This window comes from Patagioenas fasciata, chromosome 10 (genome assembly GCF_037038585.1).
Source record: "Patagioenas fasciata isolate bPatFas1 chromosome 10, bPatFas1.hap1, whole genome shotgun sequence".
NCBI lineage: Eukaryota > Metazoa > Chordata > Aves > Columbiformes > Columbidae > Patagioenas > Patagioenas fasciata.
Window position 1 is genome coordinate 7107614 of NC_092529.1, and position 26156 is coordinate 7133769.

The 26156-nt window shown below is 43.8% G+C and overlaps 1 protein-coding gene across 12 annotated transcripts in view; it reads left to right on the forward strand.

Annotated features, from left to right (window-relative positions):
* The window catches only part of WNK2 (WNK lysine deficient protein kinase 2), a 110624-nt gene that overhangs the window by 55404 nt on the left and 29064 nt on the right, over positions 1 to 26156 (forward strand). For 7 of the 12 annotated variants that reach the window (XM_071813017.1, XM_071813009.1, XM_071813014.1 and 4 more), the window contains exons 8-21: positions 878 to 1166; positions 4142 to 4338; positions 6820 to 7008; positions 10679 to 10870; positions 11906 to 12445; positions 15158 to 15457; positions 17966 to 18015; positions 19782 to 19947; positions 20028 to 20144; positions 20306 to 20473; positions 20697 to 20742; positions 21887 to 22003; positions 22466 to 23613; positions 24903 to 24975. In XM_071813017.1, coding sequence (XP_071669118.1) covers positions 878 to 1166; positions 4142 to 4338; positions 6820 to 7008; positions 10679 to 10870; positions 11906 to 12445; positions 15158 to 15457; positions 17966 to 18015; positions 19782 to 19947; positions 20028 to 20144; positions 20306 to 20473; positions 20697 to 20742; positions 21887 to 22003; positions 22466 to 23613; positions 24903 to 24975 — 3592 coding nt within the window. The remainder of the gene's footprint in view (positions 1 to 877; positions 1167 to 4141; positions 4339 to 6819; positions 7009 to 10678; positions 10871 to 11905; positions 12446 to 15157; positions 15458 to 17965; positions 18016 to 19781; positions 19948 to 20027; positions 20145 to 20305; positions 20474 to 20696; positions 20743 to 21886; positions 22004 to 22465; positions 23614 to 24902; positions 24976 to 26156) is intronic. The other 5 variants (XM_071813010.1, XM_071813011.1, XM_071813012.1 and 2 more) reach the window with 5 other exon arrangements.

Here is a 26156-nt window from a genome sequence, read left to right on the forward strand (position 1 = left end):
GTATTTTAAGCTGCTTTGCACCTATTCATTTTAAACAGCAGAAATCTAAACTGTAAAACTATCTTGTATTGGGCAAGAACAAAGGAGAACTTCTGGATTTCCTCCATGTATATAAGTGCTCCTGCATCTGTAGAATATGCATGTTAAGAATGTAGGGAGAGCAGACAAATCTCTGGTAGGTGCTTGTTAAACTAAAATTCGTACCCTGCACTGCAAGAGATGATACAAACAAATAGCGCAAAGACAAATTTCCATTTTACCCGTTGAAAGCTGAATTCTGAGAAAACCTGGTCCCCTATTCAGTCAAATGTGAACAGCCCGCATTTGCCTCCATGACAGGCTTTTTCTTTATAGAAGTCAATCAGTACTGACTTCAGCTTTTAAGAGAGTTAATTTGAGATGAAATTCTGTTAAGACCTTTTCCTTCATGACTTGCTGTGATATCAAGCCAAGTAATTTGGGGAACTGTGTATACTAGAAAGGTTAAGGCAATAAATTCTGATTTGAGAGTTGTATGGTTTACTCCAGTTGGATTGTTCAAAGACCATTTTACAAAGATGTTTCTTTCCTCTTTTGACTATGCTGTTAGTCTGCTCATCTGTGGTTAAACTTGCTCTCTTTCATGTTAACTGGTGAATAAATTGACCCAATACATATTTGGGTCTTAGAAATAACATTGTTTTAAAATGCATTAAGGGTAGAAGTTTTATTTTAAAAACATCAAGCTTTTGAGTTCCTGTTCTTGTGAGGAATAAATATCTAATTAGTTTTATTTCAAAGTGATGTTTTCTCTGTTAGGAGGAGATTTGAGTAATACCTGTGTGTGCATGGCCACCCGTGTGCATGTAACCTTGCTAAGTTTGTGCCTCCTCTGTAGATTGACTCTGGATTTTTTCATGAAAACGATCTCAAGATAGTTGCGAAGTCGATCCGTGACCGAGTAGCATTAATACTGTGGAGGAGAGAGCGGATTTGGCCGAGGATGCAGTCGGAGGAACGCCGGGACTCGGAGTGCCTGGAGAAGCTGAAGGCACCGCACGCCCAGCAGGTCCAGGTCACCTATTTCTCTCACACGGGCCACCATGTCCTGTCGGAGTCGGAAGAACCTGAGGCCGACCAGCACCCCTTCCAGCCAAACCTGCCCACCAGCGTCACCTCTGTCGCCTGTAAGTCTCAGCTTGGTTTGCTGTGCGCATGTGGAGGAATATCCAAGGGGGAAAATCGGGGGTGATCTGAGCTCGGTGGTGAGATGAGCCGCTGAGCACGTTTTTGCACAGTAGCTCAAAGAACACAAGTATTTTGGGCAGATGCATGATGATTTTGAAAGGAATAAAGTGTCAGGAAAACCTGTGTTATATAGAGGTAGCTTCTCCTTCAGTAGCCCTTAATGCGGAAAACTTATTTGTAAATGGAAAAAGCAAGAAGAGCTGCTGCTAGACACAAAAAAATACATGTTTTCTATGCCAGATGGTGGGATCAACACTAAGTTTGTGTGAAACACAATTTCAGAGCCTGCAGAGGTTGAATTGGCACCAAACTGGCCAGAGCAAGTGGTGGCTTTTTCAAATGCTGTTGTTAATGTGGAGCTGGTTATTCAAACACAAACATTGCCGAAACCAAAGTGCTGCAGTTTCTGGTGTTTTGTGAGTTACTTGTGATGGCTTGTCTGAAGGCTTTTGTGCAAAGATCTACAGGAGAAAAACCAGTACATCTCTGAATGTTACATGATGTAATTTAAGATTTCCCTGTTCTGTGGAAATATTGGCTGTGGTTTGATCACATGTGTAGGGAGCACCAGACCTTATGGGTTGACAGTAGTGATGCTGGGGGTCCTTGGGTCAGGATACAGATGTTCTCTTTGCTTGCAGAAGTTGTTTTGCCTTCTATTCCTGAGCACCAGACTTCTCTTGAGCAGACAGCAAGGCATGAGGCAGGAGTACCTTTATTTCCCTAAAGTCACTTGTCCCTGGCTCTATCCCCTAAAATCAGCCTTTGCTACTGAGTCAAGCTTTTGGTATTGAAATCTCAATCTATTTATACATTTAAACATCTTGAAGGAAATGTTGCCAGCTATATTTAGCATGGAAGATTTGAAGTTTTAGGAGGTTTTTTTTTTCCTAGCCAGTTTTGTGGTATTATCTATGTATTTTGCTACTAAATTATTATAATGTTTCTGTTTTACTGTTCTGGGCTTATCACGCATCTTTTATTTAAATATGCTTACATCTTTAGCAAAGAGAACTGCTGCCTTAATTCAGATATTGTATAAATTGCTAGATGCAGGTTGCTTTGAGTACTAAAATAAAAAGCATGCCTCTACAAGAAAACAAACCTTCATAAGATAGGAGAAATGGTCATATTTACATAACACTCAGAATACTGCAGTATTAACAGTGCTTCTTTTCTGAGGATAAATCAATCTCACTTAATTTTTTTAGCATATGCTTATTTCACGCTATCTAATTCCCTTGAGAAACAGCATAATTATGACTCTGCTTCCAGTGGTACAATGAGGCTATTTGTGTCCCATGATTCTGTAGGACATGAGTTGGCAGAATTTGATACTAAATATAAACTCCCCCCCAGTTTTTCCTACTCCTCAACTTTTAACCAGTTCTTAGTATTATTTGATAATTCCCTATCAGATGTGTTTGAACACTTCTGCAGTGATGTTAGGACTTAAGGCCTCTATAGATAACTGGTCTACCAATTCATGTAATTATTTGAGGTTAAATGCAAAAATTAACGTATGCAATTAACGTTACCCTATGAAAATCTGAGACTGATTCACAGCTTCTACATTAGCACTCTACTGTCATGGTTTTTTCCTTTGAGGTCTTAAATTGCTGTTGGTAATAAAATGGAAGTGTGTATACAGCAGGAATTTCTTCCTTCTTAGAGCAGGACCCCATTGACTCTTTTTAGAAATAAGCTGCATAAATATAGAGGAGAGTTTAATTTTGCAAAGAAAAAAAAAATAGTTGGGAGAATAGTTTTTGAGTATTGAGGAGAAATGTCATCTCTGGTGCTATTAAAAAAAGCCAAATAAGACCTTATTTGGAATATGGAAAAAAGAGAAGGTGGCAAGTGTTGGAAAAAGAAATAGCATTTAAGCTTACCTATAATTTAAACTATTTTTTTGTAACTCTGTTAATTTTCTTTCAGTTTTGAGTTTTAAATCTGTTACAAGCTATTTGTCTTTTGGATACTTAAAGCTATGGTCTTGGGTGTCTCATTTTAATTTCTCACATGAAGAAAACAGTGGCTTATGCTCAAGAAGAGCTGGGCACCTGTACTTTACAAGCTTCAGAAGTCATGAAAAGACACTTTAAACTCAGTAATACACAATAGTACAGTTAAAAGACTTATTTTGGTTTGAGAAAAGACAAGATGCTTGCCCAGTGCCCATAACTGCAATTTCCTAGGTTTGCTGGGCAAGCACCTGCATGAGAAACTCCGTCAGAACTCTGAATGCACCTATTGATTCTAAACAACAGAATTCTTAACTATAAAACCGTCTTGTCTTTGGGCAAGAGCAAAGGGAAACCTCTAGATTTCTTCCATGTATAAAAATGCTGCCACATTTGTATAATACGCATGTTAAGAATGTAGGGAGAGCAGACACGTATCTCCTAAGTCACTGCAAACCTGCAAATTATTTTCTGTTCTTCATCATGAGGTATTGCTGTATACTCAAGCAGGGTATGGTTTGCTGAACTAACAAAACATACAATATAAAGAATTTTGTAGTAAAAATAGGTGTTCAAGTCAGTGCATCCCTGGGAGATCTAAGACTCTGACCTGCCATGAAAATTACAATTGGGGTTTCCTTTCCTTTCATCCTACAAAATCTATAAATGTCTGCAATTCTTACTGTCAACCTTATGCCCTTTAAAGGAAATATCAATGTGCCTAAGATATTGCCATGCACAGAAATCCATGGGGATGGTTCTTGGCTTAGCAGAAGCAGTATGTGCCTTTCGTAGAAAATACCATTTGTGTTGTAGAATTTATTTATATAATGGAAAAGGCTAGGGCAGTAAAAACGCTAATTATGTAAACCAGTGTTGTCCTTGTTCTAAAATAATTACTTGAACATTTGCTGTTGAGCTTTTAATAACAAAAAATATTGTCCTTCCAGCTGACAGCACGTTTGACAGCGGCCAGGGCTCCACGGTTTATTCGGACTCGCAGAGCAGCCAGCAGAGCGTCATCTACTCATCGCTGGCTGAGGCGGGAGCCCCCGCGCTGCAGCGGGTGTACAGCCCCCCGCTGAGCGACGGCCCGGCGCTGCCGCACACGCTGCCGCCGCTGGGACACTACCAGCCGCCCGCCGCGGTAAGTCTGTGCTCCGCCGGGTCCTCCCGGAGCCTCCATCCTGCTTAATGGCTCATCTGTGCTCTTGTTTTCAGTGGGCTTGCTTTATATGTTCCTCACTCGCCTCTGTCAATGGTGATTGGCTCAGTAACTCATTTCTAATTGATCTAAAATGTGCATGTGGTTGATGGTATATAACCAGCTACACATGCCATTCTGAAGAAACACTTCACTGGCAGCTGTCAAACTCAGTAAAAAAGTTTTTTCTCAACTTGTTGTTGCTAAGCTATGTTAGTAGCTTTGCGCAATGATTAGTTTTGAACTTGCAATTGTATTTGAGAACTGTTCTGTTTGGTTTTGCTTGCTGTTGGTGTAGCCACACATCATTGGTCCTTCATTTGTTCAAGAGCTTCTTGGGTCTGATGTTGTTCCAGTTGTGACAAAGGGCACATGTCCAGTTGTGGCATTTCTGGCTCTGGGTTTGGATTTAATCTTGCATGGACTCGGTGATGTCCATCCGTACTGAGGCTCCAAATCAGGCACTGGTAGCCCAGTCAGATGTTCACACTTTCTCCTGTTGTGCTGTTTTGACCTTGACCGAAAGCAGTTAATGGAACCACTGGTGCAAGAACGAACACATGTGAGCGAACATAAATCTTCAGGTACTTCCAGTGAGAGTCACAATGTGGATGTGTTGAGTCCTTTGGGAGCTGTGGCAGCACTGTGTTCCTGCTCCAGCCTGCACCCGTCACAGGTGACAGGCATTGCTCATGCTGCTTTTCACCACCACAGTGACCACATCATGGCTTTGACTCCAATCGCAAAGGAATAGGAGCGGAAAACATGTGTCTGTGGACAAGAGAAGAGGCAGCAGGGGCCTCTGGTGGCACTGGGGACCTCTGCATGCCCTGCAGAGCTGATGGTTCCTCCACAGCCTTGTTGTTCAGGCCCAGCCTCTTCATTTCACCATGGCCAAGATCAAAACATGTTGTGGATCAAAAAGACGCCCTAATGCCTGTTGAACACGCTCATTGCCCTGGTAGCCAACTCCTGGAGAACTCGGTGTCTCAGCCTCTACCGCAACTAGCGGTTCAAGTTTAGACGTGCTGCTGTTACGTCAGCCTTTCCAATGCACAGTAAGCCAAAAGACCAGTTCTTCTGTGAGATCTGCAAGAGCTACGGAAAATGTTCTGCCTCCTGAGCCCTGTGTGGGCAGAGGAGCCGGTGTGCCCGGATGGTCCTGGCCCGTGTGTCCAGCAGGTGCTGTGGGGAGCAGCTGCCCCGAGCCCTGGAACCAGTGAAAATGACAGTCATGATGTGGTAGGTTAATTTGGTTTTGTTTCATCTTATTTGACTTAAGAAAAAAATAAAATCCAGGACAAATAGCTTTTTTTCCTGCGTGATCCACGTTTACCCTACATACTTAAAGTGCATAATTTTTCCTGGTTTTACCTTATGTTTTCCAAAATACCTGCAAGAAATTATGAACTGTATTTTGTGAATGCACCTGAAAGAAAAAAGATTTCTCCTTGACATCTGTAGGCAGCTCCCTCCAGTGTGGAAACCACCTTTCCAATGTGCATGTCTCTTGGGACTCATCCTTCCTCATTTCTTGTTCACCTGGAACACCACCTTACCAATTCTACATCTAATGGTCAAGACACTATTTTTTTTCATTAAAAATATCTAATATTATTAATCTGAGCTGTGCACCATACTCTTTTAGAGCAAACTCATTCTTGGTTTTGATAGGTTTCAGTAATTTTAACCAAAATGCATGACTTTTTTGTGGTAGAGAGCTTGGAAAGATGATAACCTTTATTTGTGAGCAAAATCATTTCTCATAGGTTCTATTTTTGACAGTAGTTCCATATTTTTTCTTCCTGTGATAACTTAGGTAAAAAGTTCCAAGGTTTGAAAATATCGACACGCACAGGAAACAGAAATCGGACTCAAAACAAAAAGAAAATCACTGTATTTATCTTGGAGATAATATATCAAGATAACAAGCACATAATGGGAACTGTAGTAGGTTTTTTTAGGCTTAGGAGCTTCAGTCTGACATACCATTTATTTTTAATCTATCCACTTTGAGCTAAAGTTTGAGAACTGTTTTTACAAACCCTATCTGAATTTATTGTTTTCACTTCCACTGTGGTTTTGTTTCTCATTTCTCTATTTATTTTCCTGACATCCATTTCAAGTAAATTACCTGCCTTTTTGGAAGACAAAGGTTCTTTATGAAATTATGAAACTCTCTGAAGATAAGCTTCTTTTTCACCCAGTTAGCAACATGCTGCTGTTGGTATATTCTCACTTTGTGTGTGCTTTCAGTGGTTTTTCCGGTATGCGCGCTTGTTTCCAGAAAAGAAATGCAATGCAGTTTGGTTGTCCGGTTTGGAACTTGCTGGCTTTTTGCCACATGTTTAGATTAAGTAACTTTCTGTTCCTTGCAGATAACTTTTCATCTTTTTTTCCCCCGCTCTGTGTTGAACCGAGTAGCCTGTTCCTTGCGATTCTGTTCCTGATGAGCGGTCGCGGACTCGTGGCTCTAACACCTGCCCTCCCTCGTTGCAGCCGGCACCCGTGGGGCCCCCACGGCCCCAGCACTACCAGGAGCCACCGATGCCGTTCCCCGTGGTCCAACCCACCTCCGGCACCTCCCTGCCGCCCGTGATGGCCAGCCAGCAGGTGAGGGCTTGCCCACTGCCAAAAAATGCTTTTTTCCTCCCGTTCTTTACATGTGCTCTACTCCAACCCATCCCTTGTAGCAAGTTTGGCGTGTTTGAAACTGCCACTGGAGAGACTCTGGGATGGGCTTGAGTGCTGCTGGGTTTGAGGGACGAAGAGTAACAGGCTCGAGGACAATCGTGTGGTACCTTGGAATGTCTTGATGAGGGTCAGGGCTGCTCTTCTGTTGTCTGAGGGAGCTGGGGCTCATGAACTTGGAGAAGAGACTGAGAGGTGACCTCATTCATGGTGATCAGTATGGAAAGGGTGAGTGTCAGGAGGATGGAGCCAGGCTCTTCTCAGTGACAGCCAGTGATAGGACAAGGGGTAATGGGTTCAAACTGGAACACAGGAGGTTCTGCTTAAATTTGAGAAGAAACTTGTTCCTGGTGAGGGTGCCAGAGCCTGGCCCAGGCTGCCCAGGGAGGTTGTGGAGTCTCCTTCTCTGCAGACATTCAAACCCGCCTGGACACCTTCCTGTGGAACCTCAGCTGGGTGTTCCTGCTCCGGCGGGGGGATTGCACTGGATGAGCTTTCCAGGTCCCTTCTGATCGCTGGCATTCTGGGATTCTGTTGTGGCCGAACAGCATTGCCTTGAAGTCTCGTACAGATTGCAGTGTACTTGCTAACTTGTCCTTAAAAACTGAACAGGTTTTTATCAATTTTGCATTATTTGGCACCTCCTTCTAAAATATTAGAGAGAGACTCTGTTGCCTGGTGTCAGTTGTCTTTGAATCCTTGGCAACGCTGCTTTTTGTCTCATGCATGTGTGTTAAGTGTAGTTCACTATAGGCATCCAGCCAGTAGCTTTATCTTCCAAGAGAATGTCTCTCTCTAAAATGTATACAAATGGTAATTTTATGTGTTTTGAATTATCAAGTTCTCCACACAACCTGTATTCCTTGAAGGTATTTACAAAGCAGCTGGGGAGGCCTCAGCTGCCTCCACGCACAGCGGTGGTGTGAACCGCTGACCTGTGCAGCATGGTAATTCGTGGCTCACTTTAAGGATTCTGCAAAAAGCTTGGCTTCCTTTGGTAGCATCTGTATACTTTGACTGACTTGTTTCATACCTCTCCAAACCTTTTTAGCTCTCAATATTCATCTCATGAGTTGCTTTTTTTTTTTTTTTTCTAACGTGCTTCTGAAAGCATCAGTATAAGGACAATGTATTTTGTTGTTCTTGAAAAACACATGCTTATGGGAAGGTTTGTCGTGTATGGGATTTTCTTTTCTGAAGGGCAGAGATATGCTCATGATTCTCTCAGCCAAAAATTTTACACTTGTGCAAATTTAGGACCTCACCAGTTGTCCAGAACTTTCTAGTGGCCCCTGGAGCTTTATGCTGACAGCTCAAAATCTGTTGTTTATTTCCCCCCGTGAGTAAATGCTGCTTTGGAATAGGCTGTTTGCCCAACTTACTCAAATTCTTTCACATGGCTTTTCCTCACAGCTTTGCTGTGTCTCAAAATAATTCTGATAGCAAAAGGATTTAATAACTAGTCGTCTTCTAATCTTACCAGGGAGCCAAATAAGACTTTGTACAGTATTATTGTTACAGAAAGAAGTAAAATGATAAAGCTTCTGTGCAGAACTTCCCAGAACACCTGTGTGCTTCAGACAGAAGTATTAACAATTCTGGTGTTCCCAGAGTCTCCAGGTACGATGCCCTGAGCGCTGGAGATCTGTAGTTTTTTTCAGATGCATGGTGGGGCAGGTCAAGGAGAGAATGGGAAATCAGGGTGAGAAAATTCATCTAACATGATCCTGTATGAACAAACACTGATGGCTCAGACATGTGGGATCAATATTGCATCTCCTAGTTTTTTTCCCCCATTTGGGTATCTGTGCATTTATGATGTTATGGTTATAATGTGGCAAAGTTAGCATAATTGATTGGGATATTTTGTCCTCTGTGTGCCTCATCCAGCTCACAAGTATCCTGTAAGACACAAGTTGAATTTGAAATGAAGGCTTTAGGAAGCTGCTTACTTCCACAAGCTCAGTTTTAGTGCTTTTAACGGAGTGGCAGGTGGGGTGAACAGCCCGTGTCAGTGTGCTCGATCCACAGATATATGGGCAGCCTGTTGAAGCTGTGGATTCACCCAGCCCGCGGTGCCAAGACACCCGCGCTGGCGCTGGGTTGTTTGCTCCAGCCCTGCCCCGTGTGCCCGGGACTGCTCCGCTGCTCTGGGTCTGGCGAGAGAGCCCGTGGTGCAGAGCTTGTGCCGTGGGACGAGCAGGTCCCCCGATGCCATGGACGAGCGGGTCCCCCCGTGCCGTGGGTGGGCTCCATCTCAGCCAGTTTGCTCTCTCCCATTGCCAGTTCCAGGCTCCTGCTGAGCTTGTTCACATCAGTGCTGCCATACCCTTGGGTATGCAGTTTTAATTGGGTAAATGGCCCTGCTTTCCCAAAACCTGCAGTGGCAGAAACTATAATACAGAGCCACCTTGGTTTTTTTTCTTCCATGTGGCAAGGTGAACATGCAGGCAGGACTCAAAAGCTATGCTGGTGCTGTGCAGGGTTGTTGGTGCTGCCCCTTGCACTGCTTGTGGCATTCAATGCGTTCGGCCCCAGACACTTGACACCAGTCAACAAATACTCTTTTGTTCGCTGATCCTTACATTGGCAACTCACCAGTTGTGCTTGAATTTTATCTATAAGAATGGATGGCATCTTGCTTCCTTGATACATCTTCTGCAGTTTTATTGTATGAATACCTAAAAACTGATTGAAGAATCCTGCCACTGTAAAAGTGCAGAGCAAAACATTACAACACATATTTATGGAAGTGGTGAAGATGAAAAATTACAATGTTTGGCTATTAATTTTGAAGTTACCTTTTGGCCGTCGAGCTCAGTGTGAGGCTGTGTGTGTTGTACAGTCCTGGTGGAGCCATCGATCCTGTGGGCACTGCTTCCATCCTTCTGACACAGAGGGGTTTTTTAAAGTACTTTCAGCATTAATTAGAGGAACTGAATGAGATAATTCCACATTTTCCATGCTACCAGTTTGTTACTGATTACTTTCAGCTTTAATGCAACTTTCGATTTCTGTTCTACTGTATAAAATCTGCAGAGCAGTGGAGCACTGTTTTCCCTAGGAGGGTAAAACTGCTTTTTTGGCTGCTGCATTGTTACTACAGCACCTCAGAAGTAACTGGGATCCAGCTTTTACTATAATTATTGTGTTTTATTCATGTCTCAGATAATAAGTGTTGTATATTTCAATGCCTGCTACATTATGTAGTCAGGTTTTGAATGCCAAGATTAGCTGGGTATAATCTGCATCGTAGGAATCTTTGAAGTTAGTAGCTGGGGATTTTACAGAGCCAACCAGAACAATCTTGGGGGTTTAAAGAGTTTGAGTCATTCCAAATAACATTTCCAAGACAGTTAGAACTTGTCTTTTCAGGTACTGTATCTTGCATTTAAATATGTTTTGAACAGAGGCTTTTGTACAGTGTTTAAATTAGGAGTGCCCTTCTCTTCTATAAACCATCCCTACTATGAGTGACCGTTCTGTTCTGGCTGTGCGGCTTGGGCTAGAGAGAGAAATGGGTGGCCGTGTCCAGTGAACCATTTTTCGTAACATACAGGCTATAACCCATTTTTATTCTTTTCTTCCCTAGCAGCAGCCCCTGTCGCAGCCAGCGTCCCTGCAGCAGGTGCTGGCCAGCCAGCCCGTGTGCCCGCTCCAGCCGGCGCCCCATCTGCTGCCCCAGTTCCAGCCCCCCAGCTCGCAGGTGGCGGCTCCCAGCACCCCCCTGAAGCCCCTGCAGATCCCAGCCGTGCCGCAGCTGCCGCCTGTGGCCCCTTCCCAGGTAACGCCTTGGAAAATGGTGTGTGGATGCATCCATTTGAGTAAAGCTTCCCAGCTAATAATTAACGTGATGTGCAGTGTTTGTGTGGCTATTTTGAATGCATGCCAGTTTAATTAGTCCATAAGAATATAGCTTTTTTCTTCCTGACTCCTGTATATTTCTTTACAATTTGTTTTTGTTTGGTGAAGCAAAAAACTCCTTTGTGAGTAATCCTTTGTTACGCCTGGAGAGTCCACTTAATGGCAGTTAAAAATTTGCAATAACTGCATTTTTTTTCTGCACCTTCCTCTCTGGCATCCTCTGTTCCCCATCCCAGGCTTAAGAGCATGAGAAGTTGCCCTTGTATTTCTTTTTCTGAGCTCCTAATGTCACCACTTTACCCACTACTTACCCATTCCCCTCCCAAGCTCTCAGCCCTGTTTTTGATTTCCAGTAGCAGGGATGGACCCTTTCCTGGGCTGGGAAGGGTTTTTTGGTGCTGTTGGTGTCTACTGGTGACAGACACCCTGATGGGAAGCAGCTTGTGACAAAGGGGAAAAAGCAAACTGCTTCTGTGGTGACAGGGCAGTCACGGTCTGCTATGGGAGGTTTTGATTGTAAAAACCCTTTTATGGGATCTTCCATGCTGCCTGGGTTGCTGCCAGCCTGTTTAAAGACAAGGGGTTTAAATTGTCTCACTGAGTTTTGCACAAACGAGTTGTGTTTTGTCTAGTCCGATTCCTCTTAATTTCTGTGAAAATGAAGGCAGCTTTCAATCAGTATGTTATGTGAAGGCTTCAAGCTAGCGTTAGAAGTAGTTTTGATCTTTGAAGGTATAAAAAGTCCTCCCAAAATGATTTTTTCCTCTTTTGGTAATGATTTAGTCATAAATCATTTTTTATTACTGTTTACAAACCTCAGGAAATGAATGAAAGTGACTAACAGACATAATTATTGTGGCACAGGTGATTTTTACATACTTGTATGGCAAATGAAACTACTTGGTACGATCAGCGAAAGCACTTGCAATTCATATGATATTATATTTTTTTTCAGATTCCTCAGTTTCCTGTCATTCCTGCAATTACTCCTCTGGCAGGACTAGACAGCCTTCCTCCAACCCTCTCTGACGTACCTGCTGCAAATGTACCCCCCATCCCAGCTCCTTCTCAGTACTTTGCTCCAGCAGTGCTCCTGCCCAGCCTGCCCATGAACCCCGCGCTGCCCATGGCGCCCAACTCCCCCGCCCTCCCCATGCAGGCCGTCAACCTTCCCCACACAACTGTGGCATCTCTGGTCTTGCCCTGCCAAACAATAGTGCCAAATATGTCAGCTGCTCCGATCCCATTGCTTGCCGTGGCGCCGCCGGGGGTGCCTGCCTTGCCGCCGCACCCCGCGGTGCCGCCGCTGCCCCCGCAGCAGATCTACCCGACCGCCTTCCAGCAGATCATTGCGAGCGAGGCGCCCTCGCCCCATCCCACGCAGAGCACGCAGGCCGTGTCCCAGCCGCAGCAACCGCCACCTCCTCAGTCACTGCAGCCCGGCGTTGTCCATCCCTCCGAGCAGCCTCTCTCCGCACCCGCGGCCGCTCACCAGGTAACGCGCTGGGCACAAGGCGCTCGGGCCTGGGCCCCAGGGTGGTTGGTGAAGGCAGGCGTTCCTGGGGCTCACTACCTTGAAACCTGCAGGGGGTTTTCTGTGCTCTAAGATGCTTAGTGAACTTCTGGACCTTGGTCCTACAGCTGGTTGCCAGAGCTGTGAAGTCAGGTAAAGCAGGCAGGGTCTTAGGTGAATATTGAGGATCTTAGAATCACAGAATATTTGGGGTTGGAAAGGACCTTCAAAGCTCCCCTGGTGCCACCCCTGCCATGAGCAGGGACATCTTCACCAGCTCAGGTTGCTCAGAGCCCCGTCCAGCCTGGCCTGGGATGTCTCCAGGGATGGTTCATCCACCACCTCTCTGGCCAACCTGGGCCAGGCTCTCACCACCCTCAGGGACAACAATTCCTTCCTCATGTCCAACCTGAATATAGGATATAGGGAATAATCTAAGAGGCTTTGGAAAGTGAGCAGACAGGAGCACTTTTTGGATTCCCTCTTCCTTCTTCCATCTCAAATACAAAAAAGGCTTGAGCTGCAGTCTTCCTGCGGCAGAGGAGGCCGAGCTGTGCCAGCCTCGCAGCGTGACTCCGGTCTGTGCACCATGCGGACGGAGGGTGTTGTACGCGCCCAGGAAAATAAGAGTGAGCTGGCAGGGTGGTGGAGCTGTTTTGATGTAGAATTGCTATAAAACAGTAAAGGGAAATGGCCATTCTGTAACAGCTCTAGAAAACTGCACAGAAAAGGTCTGTCAGACAAGAATTATTCTAGCTGTAGAGCCTTTCCCCCTTGAAAGAAACAAAACATAAAATGGAGCTTCAAATAGTAGCAGTTTTTACAAGAAAACTTGTTGACATGAGTCTGTAAATACTTCTATTGCCGCATCTGTGATCTGACAATGTGAAACGCAGTCTGACCCAAGGAGGAGAGAGCACTAAATCTGTTAATAATGGCGTTCTTGAAAATCTGTGTTCTACTACATCACTTTGCCATAACATATTGATTAAAATTCATAACATCCCATTTCAACCTGCCATATCACAACATCTTCAAAGTAGGACATCATTTTTATATTTCTCTCTTCAGCCGTATATTTGGTACAGAAATATTGTTTGTGAAAATGTAGGCAACATGGAGCCCGAGACAGTTCCCGCTGAGCTTGTTAGCCATAGTGTTTCTAATGGCTTTAGAGGGAGTTCAATCAGGCCCGTTCTGCCCACCAAGCATGGCAAACACCAGAACTGGGTAACTGATACTCCCAAACAGTCCTGACATGGCAATTATCTATCAAATATGTATGAAAGAATTGCATAGTAATTTTTAGGATTAAAAATAGCTATCAGAAATACAATGGACAAGTGCAGATGAATATTCAAAAATACCTCTTCATTAAAAGTACTTTAAAACATAGAAGGTATTTCTGTAAAAAAAGGCTTTCCAGTGCACTGCTGTTTTGGCAGCTGACCTTTAGTACCTCTGAGTTCAGTTTTGCCCAGGTAAATTATACATTGAAACATTTGGTGAATTATTCTAGTTACATACAATTGAAAAAAAAAACACTGCTCTTTTGCAATGTACACCACAGTTGCTATTCTAGCAACCTCCTCTTAAGCAATTGCGTAACTGTTGTGTTGTGAAGCACACTGCATCTTTATTTTTATCTACATGAAAATCCAGAATAATAATTCTGACTCGTATCCAGAATCAGCAGAGATCATGCCATAACAGAATTGTGTGGCCTAGTTCTCATCTGACCCTTGATATTTTTTAAATATCTTTTCCAAGTAGTCTGAACCTCTAGATGATGATACTTCAAAAAAAGTAAAGAATTAGCCAGTGTTTTACCTGGTACTAAAAAGCCCTTTTTCTTTCATATTTTCCTTTTCTTTTTCCTCTTCCCACAAGCTCAGTCCCCTTGGAAAAACACATGATGTACCTAAAAGGAGAATGTTCTGTTCTTAAATGTACAGCTCAAAAGAACTGTTATGCAAACTAACAATGTGGTCTCTAAGGTAGTTGGCATCTAATCGCACCGGTCCAGTTCCCACAAAGCGCTTACACACACGAGTTATTTTAATATACTGAAGAAATCCACAGAGATAAGTGAAACTTCCTCTTGTGTGCGAAACACAAGGAGGTGTCTGCAGGATTGGAGCTTTGGTGCTTAGTGTGTCAGGAGCTAAGTTGTTTCTTAAGTGTTTAAATTAAATGAAAAACCATGTCTTCCCTGAGACACTGGTGTATATTCAGTAAGAGAGTTACTTTTGTGGCCTATACCAGCTACTGGTTCTATGTATAAAATAGATTTTAACAAAGATCCTAATTTAGATTATGGGTCCAGTACATTTTTCCCTGCATGGACATTGTAGTATGCTTGTTGAAAGCAGAGCAAACTATTCAGGACAGTGAATTCATAGTCTAGGATTATAATTTCTTAGCAAAATATGGCTTTGTTTCTACAAATTAAATGGCGCCCGAGCAATACACACATTGCCATAATTACATGGGAAGAATCGCTGGATTTTTAGTCATTTCAAAGCACGTTTTAACCCTTGTGTAATTATCTTTCCACAGAGACCACACATTACGGTCTCACCGTGGAATTATAATATAATCCTTTCTCCATGAACTTTGGTGACTTAGGTGCCTTGTCACGTAAGTAGCGAGTGCTCTGAGCAGGTTTTGTTCTAACAGCTGTCTGTGTTGCAGCAGATGCCGGGACACGCTCAGTTCACTCTGGAAGCTGGAGCCCCAGTGCCCGTGCTGCCCGTGCAGCCTTCCATGGTCATGTCACCGCCTTTGCAGCTGCAGCCTGATCTCCTGCCCGCCCGTGTCGCTCCCGAGGGCCTGGCCCAGCTGCATGGCAGCCTCGCCGCGGCCAGCCCGCCCGTCCCCGTGGATCCCGCTCCGCCTCTGCTGCAGCCACAGCCCGACCTGCCCCAGCCGCTGGCTCCGCAGCTCCCAGCGCCCTGCTCGGCTCCGCCGCTGGGGCCAGACACATCTCAAGAGGTAGAGCCGTTTCCTCTAACTCACCAGCCTCAGCCTTCTTGCTTATTCCTTTGTGAAATAATCTCCCTTGTGAAATAAGCCCTTTATCCCCTCTCGCCATGTAGAGCCGCTTGTCCGAGGTGCTGGCAACTCTTGGTCAGCAAATAATTGGCTGTTGCAAATGAAGCTGGAAACTGCATTTGTGACTTGTGAAATGTCTCCTTCAAGTAATGAGGCAGCAGGACTAAGTACCTCTTTGTAGCTGGGAACAAACACAGGGATAGAAATGACTTTAAGTGCTGTGGGTCAGTAAGAAGCTGTTTTGTGGAGTTTCATCCATGTTTTGTCCAGTCTTGTTTTAAGTCTTATAGTTGTGCGACCAACTATCATTTCCCTTAAGAAACTGTTTCATAATCTGATTCTTTGCTATGTAAAAGCTCTTCATGCTCCTCAGCTTGAGCCTTGTTCTCATTTCATTTAGTCTTGTGTCCTTCTGGATTGTCTGAGTTCTAGTCTCGCACTGGGATTTTTGTTTCTTCAGATTTTTATAGGCATTCCCAATTCTCAGTGGCCATTTAAGCAAGATACATTTTATCATTTTCTTTATAAAACTGTCAGCTCCTTCTGTCTGCTATTTTGACTTTTGTTTCCATTCCCATAACTGTTTAACCTTCAGCCTTGACAGAATGCCACAGAACATTTCCTTCTCCTCAGCTCTTCAGTAGATATCCATAAACAAAGCAAAACAAAGGTTTTGGCATCTGTGCCAGATTTCAGTAAGACACTAATGTGTTCCCCTCCTTGAATGGAAATGCCCTTCAGCAATTCTGCTTTCAGGATTGCTCCTTTTGTGGCTCTCTGTTCTGAGCTACCTTTCTTCCAAAGTAACGATTTCCAGCTTTTCAAGCTAAATCTTTTTACACATGTTTTGATGCACGTGCCTCATGCCCTTAAAACACAGTACAGGCAATGAATTTCAGTAGAGGGCCAACTGAACTCCTCTTCAAGATGATGTTCAGTAAGGATGGTGCTGACACTAGAACTAGATTCTGGTTCCCCATTTTGCTTTTCCTTCTTGTGGTACTTGAATTCTTGTCAAAACTCTTCATGCTGTGACGCAGAACGTTTCCTGACAAATTTGTCCTCTAGTGTAGATATAGCAGCAATGGTAGAACTGCAGAATCCCCCAGTAAAGCCTGTGTCAGGCTTATCCCTCATTCCAGGTATTTTGCCTCCAACTGCTTTTTTTCTGGATGTGCAGCTCATGTCAGAATCAATGCTAATGCCAAGGCTACAGCCTTCAATGCATTGGAGATTCTGGAAATATGAATAATAACATTTGTGGTGTAGTGTGATATGGGAGGTACAAGTTGTCTTATACTACTTGAGAAATCCATGCCTACTGAGACACGTCTGTCCTGTCACTTTATCATATCCTTAGGAACATTTAACCACTGTTTTGCAAACTTCATTCTCACATTTCACCTGTACGTTAACTTCCTTCTCCCTTTTAATCTAAGGAATTAATCCAGTATCATAGGATGGTCAAATTGATCAATGCACTGATTTTATGATACACATTGCTAATATTTTCTTAGGTGTAAGAGGAGTTTCATATGGATATGTACTTGAAACACTGTGTTTAGTTGCTACTCTGCTGTAACTCTTTTACTGCTCTCTTTTGTTGAAGCAGCGAGTGGGGTTATCCACTGACCTTTGAGTTCCAGCCATTTGGTATTAAGATGTAGCAATGACAGTCGGGGGGCTTGTTTCTGTATGTCTATGGGAGGATTTTATAGATTAATGTTTGTAAATGTACATATAAATTTATAATTATATTTATGAATATATTTAGGGTATGTGTATATACCTACACAGTTATATACATGTGTGTGTCTGTGTCCACATAGGGAAGTTCGTTACAGTAGCATCAGTAGCATCATCATCACAAATTCTGTGAAAACTGGTCTACCTGATGCAAAAGTCACGCTATCCATGCCTATCCTAGCGTTGCAACCAGCGAAGAGGGAAGCTCTTAGGGAAAATTCCTTTTGCATAGAGAGCAAGAGGACGTGAGATGAAGACTGTTTTTAAATGATAAGTTTTCATCTTTTATTTGTAGTTTCTGCGGAAATCTTCACAATAAGTCAAATATAATGAAAATACTTAACATTTTGAAAAACTATGCAGAGCAATGAAGTGTATTAGCTTATACTTTATATCGGCTCTATGTGGATATGTCAGGCTATCAGGTTTTTACTCTGTGGTGAGAACTATTCTTTTTCACCACCTCTTCTGCTTTAGAGACAGCAGAAGTAGAGGCTCTGCCTTCAAAAGGGCTGTGCCCACTTATCGATGTAACTGAAGCAATGTTGAGAAGGTACAATGGGACATCTATTCCGAATTCCGCAAACTGGTCAAACAGAATGGTTTAGGATTACTGGTTTCTCAACAGCAAAGCTTTCTTAAAGGTGTTTTTCATCTCCCAGTGTAATGCGTTTACTTAAATGACTTTTTCTTACATTTTAGGAGCAGGCAATACAGGACAAACTTCAAAGTCTGTCACAGAGCTGTGAAAGGTATCAATATAATCTCTTTGGCATAAGAAATGTTTTCTTTCTGGAGGCTGTTTTTCTTCTCTTCACAAGGCCTGGCCTTTGCCATGGCTGAGAGCACAGTAGCAGGAGCTGAGCAGAAGATGGATGGGTGCGCGTTTAGGGAGCACATTGCACGTGTTCTATGTGCAATCTCCCTCTTTTGGCTCCTCCAACCCTTTTAATTCTTTAACTTGGGTGCTGCATCCCAGGCTTGATATATGTACAACAGCTTTCATTTCAGCATGTAACTTCTCTGTTTGTTAAGGTAACTGAAGCAGTACAGTCCCTGGTTTTGATGCTGTTGAATCTGTATAAAAACTCTGCCTTTATTGGTTATAAAGCTTTGGGGTTAGGATTTTAGTGACCCTCTTCTGTTTTTCTGAATAGATGAGTTAAGTTTTGTGAACTTTAAAGTTTTCATTCTGCACCACCAAAAAAGTTAGCTTGACACAAATCAATGCAACCCTGCAACCTTGAAATGGAACTCCTTTTTCTCAAGGATTTGCTGCTTTTAAATACTGAATGGAAAGTGAAATCTAAATTTTGTGACTGTAGTTTAGTTCTGGTTATAAATAAGTTTGTCCATCTAGTCTGTTGCAGAAAGGCACGTGACATTTTCAGCCTTCCATTAAATTCTAATGTGCCTGTTCCAGTGTTGTGTTTGAGAAGCCACCTGTCATGACAGCAGTGACACAGAGTCCGTGTCAGGACTCAGAGTCTCAGAGGGAGGTTTCCCTTCTCCAGGTGTATGTGTAACTCAATGAGCTGGGTTATGCTTTTGTAGAGTGGAGAGTAATGGCACCCAAATCGAACAGCTGGCAATGGCAGCAAAGCTGTGATCTGGAGGGTATCCTCTGCACAAAATGTGTTCACTTTCCAAACATCGAGTTACACATCTGAGATAGCTGCAAAGGGACTAGAAATAAGCTGCTCTGTGCAACTAGTGCAGGGCAAGAAATAAAAGCCTTCTATTTAAGCAAGAGATCCATAGGTTAGACTTAAGTTCTTTTAAGCCTGCCTGGCTAAATGAACTCAGGAATAAATTGCCCAGGATGTTGAGTTCACAGGCACTTTGTAAGATCAGTTTACACGAACCTCTGAGGACTGATTTAGACAGAGCTGATCATACCTTGGGGTAATAAATAGGCCAGATGGCCTTACAAAGTTCCTTCTGACATGGTTTTTATGAACCTCTGAAAATTCCCTGCAAATTACTTTCATGTTGATGTTTTCTGTACATGTCATATTACAAATAAGGTTGTTAGCAGCTACTGTTTTGGCTGCTAAAAATAACATACTGTTGCTAGCTGGTCATCTGGAAACTTGTGGCATAAAACCTTATTTCTGCTCCTTGAGAACTGCAGAGAGAGGAGAGGCAGCATCTTAGGGGATACTGTACCAGGAGCTGATAAAAACGGACCTTAAAAATGAGGAGCTTGTACAGTTCAGAGAGGGACTGTGAGGATCCCTGAAGTGCAGGGGTCAGGGGATGTAGTGATGAGACTTCCCCTGTGGTGTTGGCAGAAATGTTAATAAATTGTTTCTTATTAGGTGTGATAGCCATAGTACGTGCCTAACTTGTAGTTCACTTCAGGTACTGAGCATCTTTTGGTAGCAGGCTTGGTTTGGGCCAAAAGAGTGCACATGTGCACCTTTTTGCAGTCTCCGTCATGTATCTTTCCTTTGTGTAACTCCATTGTACATGATGGTGGTTTGATTTGGGTTTTTTTTCCCTTTCTCTTACAAAGCTACATGAGTCCAGATGTCGCTTCAGGTAAAGAGATGAGTGACAGCTTTGAAGGAGCAATAGGAAGTGGAAAACAAGAAGGAAAGTCTTCAAAGAAACATAAGAAATCTACACGTGCTCGCTCGCGCCAGGAGAAGTCCAGCAGACCCAAACTGACCATATTAAATGCAAGTACAACCTCTTAGCCTGAGGGTAACTTAACGATTCCTTTGGCTTTGCTGGAAATAACCGTTGTTAATCTTTGCAGGTTTGTAACACGGGGGATAAGATGGTGGAGTGCCAGCTTGAAACACACAATCACAAAATGGTGACTTTTAAGTTTGATCTGGATGGTGATGCACCCGAGGAGATCGCTACTTACATGGTAAGACGGGGTGATGTGACTGCCCAGTCTCTTAATGCACTGAGCTGCTTCGACCAGCTTATTCTCGCATGTGCTTGTTGAATAAACGTTCTCATAGCCATGGAATGGGACATTAATCAAAATGTTACTGTCTTCCTCTTTATTTTGATGTGGCCTTATAGGTAGAGAATGAATTCATATTGCAGAGTGAGAAAGAGACCTTTATTGAACAAATGAAAGATATTATTGATAAAGCAGAAGATATGCTCAGTGAAGATACAGAAGGAGAACGAAGTTCTGACCAGGGAACAAGTCCCCAGCAAGATACCAATAGACTGGAAATGAATGAGGTAAGAAATGTTACATAAAGACTTCTACTTAATTCCTTTTTAACAGCCAGTTACTATAAATTAATTTTACATCCTGTGTTGAAATATATATGTATTTCTTAGCTAGAAAAATAATTCTTTTACTCCATTAAGGGTTACAATATGAGCGCTCCTTGGAATGATGCTCCTCTTGCATTGATGTAAGACAGCTCATTCTATTCTTTTGGTTGTGTGTTTTTAACAGGAGAAGCGGCAGTCTCAAATGAAGGCACCTGTGTATCAACAAAATGGTAAGTGTGCCTTTGAATACAAACTTAAGCTCTAAGGCACTTACACAAAAGTTTGGATTCAGAAAGAAATCAACCAGTTACTTGTGGATGGAAATACATGTAGAAATATGGGATAACAGTGGTTTCTGCTGTTAGCAACCTGGCAGCTCACAGGGCTGACCTGGATAATCCAACATTTGGGGTGTTTAGGGAAGTCTTGAACCTTCCTAACTGATACTCAGCAGTGGAATGGTCAGGCAGCCCCGGGCAAGGACACTCCTCACAACAAGAGCTGCGTGTGCAAGAGGAAACTAAAAGATTGTTTGCATTGGTAATTTAATTGACACTTCTCACCCAGAAGTTTTTGGCTGCTTTGGTATTATGGGGGGATCTTGGCCTTCTGAACACAGTTGTATCTTACAGGTTTTACAGGCCAATGGGAAGGGAATTGGCTCTTTATTCTGTGTATAAGCCTATGCTGGAGGGGAAAAGAGAACCTCTGCTGAAGGAAGTGGTGTTCTTAAAATCCTTGTTACTGCATGTGGTGCTGTGTGTTTGGTCCATGCTTACAGGGAAGAAGGATGATTTAGAACTTCTTTTGACAAGTGCAGAAACTGGGTGTTTCTCCAAACTTGACTTTCTGCTCAAAAGGCCTGGTTTATTTTTTTGCCTGTAAAGGTCATATAATTTTCTCAGTACACCTTTTTTAACATGACATTTCTACTAATGAATGTTACGAAGTGTGTATCGTTCTGGTTTGCCATTTATGTATGCCCAGGCTTTGGGATAAGATGTGAAGGTAATAATAGTTAGAAAATATCCAACAAGGAAAAGACAAGCTTTACATAATTAACAAATTTTCCATTTTAAGAAAACTAGCCACAGTATCCTTAGTAAAATCTTCATGTACCTATTTGTTACCCTTCTAAAAGTATGAACACTTGAAGATAAATTTTCAAAGAACTGATAATATCTGGCAGAATTGCGAGGCATCACTGTCTTCCTTCAGAAGGGATGAGAATCAAATTAGGAGCTGTTGATTTAATCTTGGCTAATAATATAGAAGTTCTAGTTTTCTTTCTAAACACGGAAATTAAGACTAGGCTTTGACAGATGATCTGGAACGTATGGAAGCTTTTGTTTACTTTTTTCTTTTCACCTCTAGTTTTGCATACTGGGAAAAGGTGGTTTATTATATGTCCAGTTGTGGAAAACTCTACTACTGATGCACCTGAATTTTCTCCGCCGGTACCTCAGAGTTTGCAGCAGTCTGAAGGTCCAGGTATTTACCAGCTTTATAGAAAAGGGTGTTTTCTCTGAAGTTGCAGTGTCATCTCCCTTCTGTTCTCACCTGACTTAGTTGTGATTTTCCCTTCATTTAGTCAGAGAAGGAAAATGATTAATTTTAAGTCATGCATTTTAAGTGTGTTTCTGCTATTGAACCAAATTAGGAATATTTACTTGAGTTTTGGGAGAAATCTCAGGATTTTAACTCTGCCTTGATGCTACAAGGTAGCTAGTTCTAGTCACTGTTTTAATAATCAGTGTCTTTTCAGTGAAATATTTTTGCATAATCTACAATTTTAGATTCTAATTTGACTCATATAACAGTTATCTTCCAATGGGACGCACTAATGGGTTGTGGCTGGATGTGGTTATCACTGTAGCTAACCAGGAAGTTTTGTGGTGATGTTCATTCTATGTGGCTCATAAAAAAGTTAACCTGACATGTGATTCTTTTTAGATGTGAAGCAGTCAAATGACCAGCCGGCGAGCTCTGCGGTGACAGACCTGCCTGGTGTCTTAGCTGCCCAGCAGCTTCCTCTACAAGCCAGTGTGTGTGACAGCCCCATTGGAAGCTCCCTGTCCTTGGCACAGGCTCCTGCTGCGCCGTCCTCAGCCAGATCGCTGGGCCAGGTGGAGTTCCCCACTCCGGCACCACCAGGACCTGCTCCAAACCTCCTGGAGCAGGTGGCTGTTAATGGAGCTCAGCTGGAATATTCTCCACAGAAGGCCGCGATGGCTGCTCCGCCCAGCGCTCCTGTCCCCCATGCCACCGTGCCGGAGGAGCCTCCCGATGCTCTCCTGGCTCCTCCGCGCCGGCAGCCGCCAGCCGACGAGGGCACGTGTGTCCCCGACGTGGAGATCGCCTGCTGCAGCGTTGGGCCGCACATGTCGGCGGCTCCTGCGAAGGCAGCAGAGCTCTGCCCCCTACCCGTGCTCCCCGACACCGTGGTGCTGGAGCGGCAGCCCGCGGCACAGGCCCCTCCTCACCTGCCGGAGGTTGGCCCGCACGGCATGGTGCCGCAAGCCTTCCTGAGCCAGGCATTCCCCGCGGCCGACCCGCTGGCTCTGGCAGGCTCTCGGCTCCAGAGCCCCACGCAGGCAGTGGCGGCCACGTCCCAGCCGCACGCAGTGCTGCCCCAGGCACCACCCACGGCCCTGGGCATGGCCCTACTGCAGCCCAGCGCTGCCGAGTCCGACGGAGAGGGGCCGCCCAGGGTGGACTTTGTTGACAACACGATAAAAAGTCTTGATGAGAAACTGCGCAATTTACTTTACCAGGAATACGTTCCTACTTCTTCAGCATCAGCAGGGACTCCAGACGCCTCTGCCCCACTGGAACAGGGTGACAGTGAATTTAACTCACCGCCTTTTCCCGAAGATCAGGTTCCCACTTTGGTGTTGGATTTGAGAGAACCAAGCCATAAAGCTGCAGGTGCCGGCCAGGAGGTGAAAGCTGCTGCTGAGGCCCCCTCGGTGCCGCTGATCCCATCCGAGACCTCCCCCTACCCAACACTGGCCAGTCCAGCCGTGACTCTGCCCTTCACAGCCCCAAATCCAGCCGCTATGGACAGCACCGGGACAGAGCTCAGAACCGAAGAGCCCGTGGTAGGACACTTCTTGCTTCTCTAAACATTTGACACTTTCTACTCCTGGTTATCTTTTTGTCTGACTGCTTTCCACTGTGGAAGTTCTCCTAAATTTTTACTTTGTCAGATGCATTCTGACTCATTCTGCCTAAGCACTTGGTAGTGAAAGCCAGATTTTTCCTTTGGCTTTAAAAGTGGTGTATCATCTTAATTTGTTCTCCTCTTGTTTCTAAAGCAGGCAAGAAACATGATAATTTTTTTGTAGCTTAAAGATGTATAACACATGAGGGATATAGTCATTCAAGTACTGATGAAGATCATGTTTCAGTATGACTTTTTTTTTAATGTAAATTAATGGCAGTGGTTATAATGCCTGCCTTCCAAGTCAGTTTGAATAAAATAAACACTTCAGGAGCCTTTGTGTTCAAGTGCTGCAGCTGAGGGCAGAAACTCCCTAGGTAGAAGCTTGCTCAGCTCCCAGTAATGATTTCTGTTGTCTCCCCCTGAACTCTGCAGAGCAAGACTCCTCTGGGAAGCACCTGAGGAAGGCTAGAGCAGGTGGTCTGGATCATTATTCGCTCCATGTCTCGACTGTGGACCTGTGTTACGTTCTTTCAGATAAAATCCTGTGTTTATTAAATTCAACAGATTTGCAGTGCTTTCTGCTAGAAGATTGGTGCATATACTTGAAAAGCAGCATTTCTGGAGATAATTATGTCACCACTAGCCAGGATGAGGCTGTTCACTGTAGTGTCAGCTCTATCAATGGCTTGGAAGATGCTCTGTGTTACAGGAAAGATGGCACTTGAGTAACTCATTAGAGCATGTGGTTTATAATCAATGGCATTCTACAGTAGATCTCGATTAAAGGTGTTATGTGTCTCCAGTGATTTGAATTTGTCCTGTTAAAATGTGTGCCAGTAAGAGAGACCTCGAATTTCTGCAGACAGACATACAGATTAAGAATGTACAGTCTATCTGGAAAAGCAAACCAGAACAAAACCTCAAACTGATATATATCTATATCTATATATATTTATATCTATATATATATATAAAGAATTCTATGCCTGATTTTTAGTAACTTAGGCTGAAGTTCCCTCTGAGACACTGCCACTGATATTTTTCTTCCAAGGAAGGAGAAAAAGGAGGAGTTGAAGGAAAAGCAAGAAGGCCACCTCTACAGACCCTATAAAATTTAATATTCTACAATAGTGTCAGGGCAGAGAGGGGGTGAGAGGGAAGGATAAGCCTTTTAACTTTGTGTGTGAGACTGAAATTCTTTTTCTTTTTTCTTTTTACTGCAAGTTTGAAATGTCAGAGGTGACTGGCATCGGTGCTTATTCCTCAGAAGCAAGAGGTGGGTCAGCAAGCAGAAAAGGTAATGAATGCTCCTTGAAGCGATGAACACAGCGATGCGTGTGGTCCTCTGCCAGAGCGAGGCACTTCTGGTCCTATTTGTCGTATAACTAATATTAAACATCTCACTTTTGTTAAGCTTCCTGGAAAGAAATGGCTTCACAAGGCAGATAGATTTTAAACCATAGATATGTGACACATGTCTGTGGTGTAGGGTATTCACATGGACAGCTACATTCCCAATAATAAATTTCCTGTGCCCTTAAAAAGTCCAAACAGCAAGTCCCTTGGATTTACTGGGTTTCATAAAAACATGTTGACAAAAGTAACATGATCGAGGGTTGCCCCTCTGGCTGGAAGCCTGTAAGATATTTCAAGGAAGCTCCACACAGAACTAGGAAATTTTCCCAGGTTCCAGTATAAGTTGGGGACTGACCTATTAGAGAGCAGCGTAGGGGAAAGGGACCTTGAGGTCCTGAGAACAGCAGGATGACCATGAGCCAGCACTGTGCCCTTGTGGCCAGGAAGGCCAGTGGTACCTGAGGTGAATTAGAAGGGGGTGGTCAGTAGGTCAGAGAGGTTCTCCTGCCCCTCTACTCTGCCCTGGGGAGACCACACCTGGAATATTGTGTCCAGTTGTGGCCCCTCAGTTCCAGAAGGACAGGGAACTGCTGGAGAGAGTCCAGTGCAGGGCAACAAAGATGCTGAAGGGAGTGGAGCATCTCCTGTGTGAGGAAAGGCTGAGGGAGCTGAGGCTCTTTAGTTTGGAGAAGAGGAGACTGAGGGGTGACCTCATTCATGAGGATCAATATGGAAAGGGGGAGTGTCAGGAGGATGGAGCCAGGCTCTTCTCGGTGACAGTCAATAGTAGGACAAGGGATAATGGGTTCAAACTGGAACACAAGAGGTTCCACTTAAATTTGAGAAGAAATTGCTCAGTAAGGGTGCCAGAGCACTGGCCCAGGCTGCCCAGGGAGGTTGTGGAGTCTCCTTCTCTGCAGACATTCAAACCCGCCTGGACACCTTCCTGTGTAACCTCATCTGGGTGTTCCTGCTCCGGCGGGAGGATTGCACTGGATGAGCTTTTGAGATACCTTTCAATCCCTGACATTCTGGGATTCTGTGGATATTTATCGCACTCCATTTACCTGTCTTGTAAGTCATGGGGAGTGTTAAGGTCCGAGAAACCTGTAACTGCTCCTG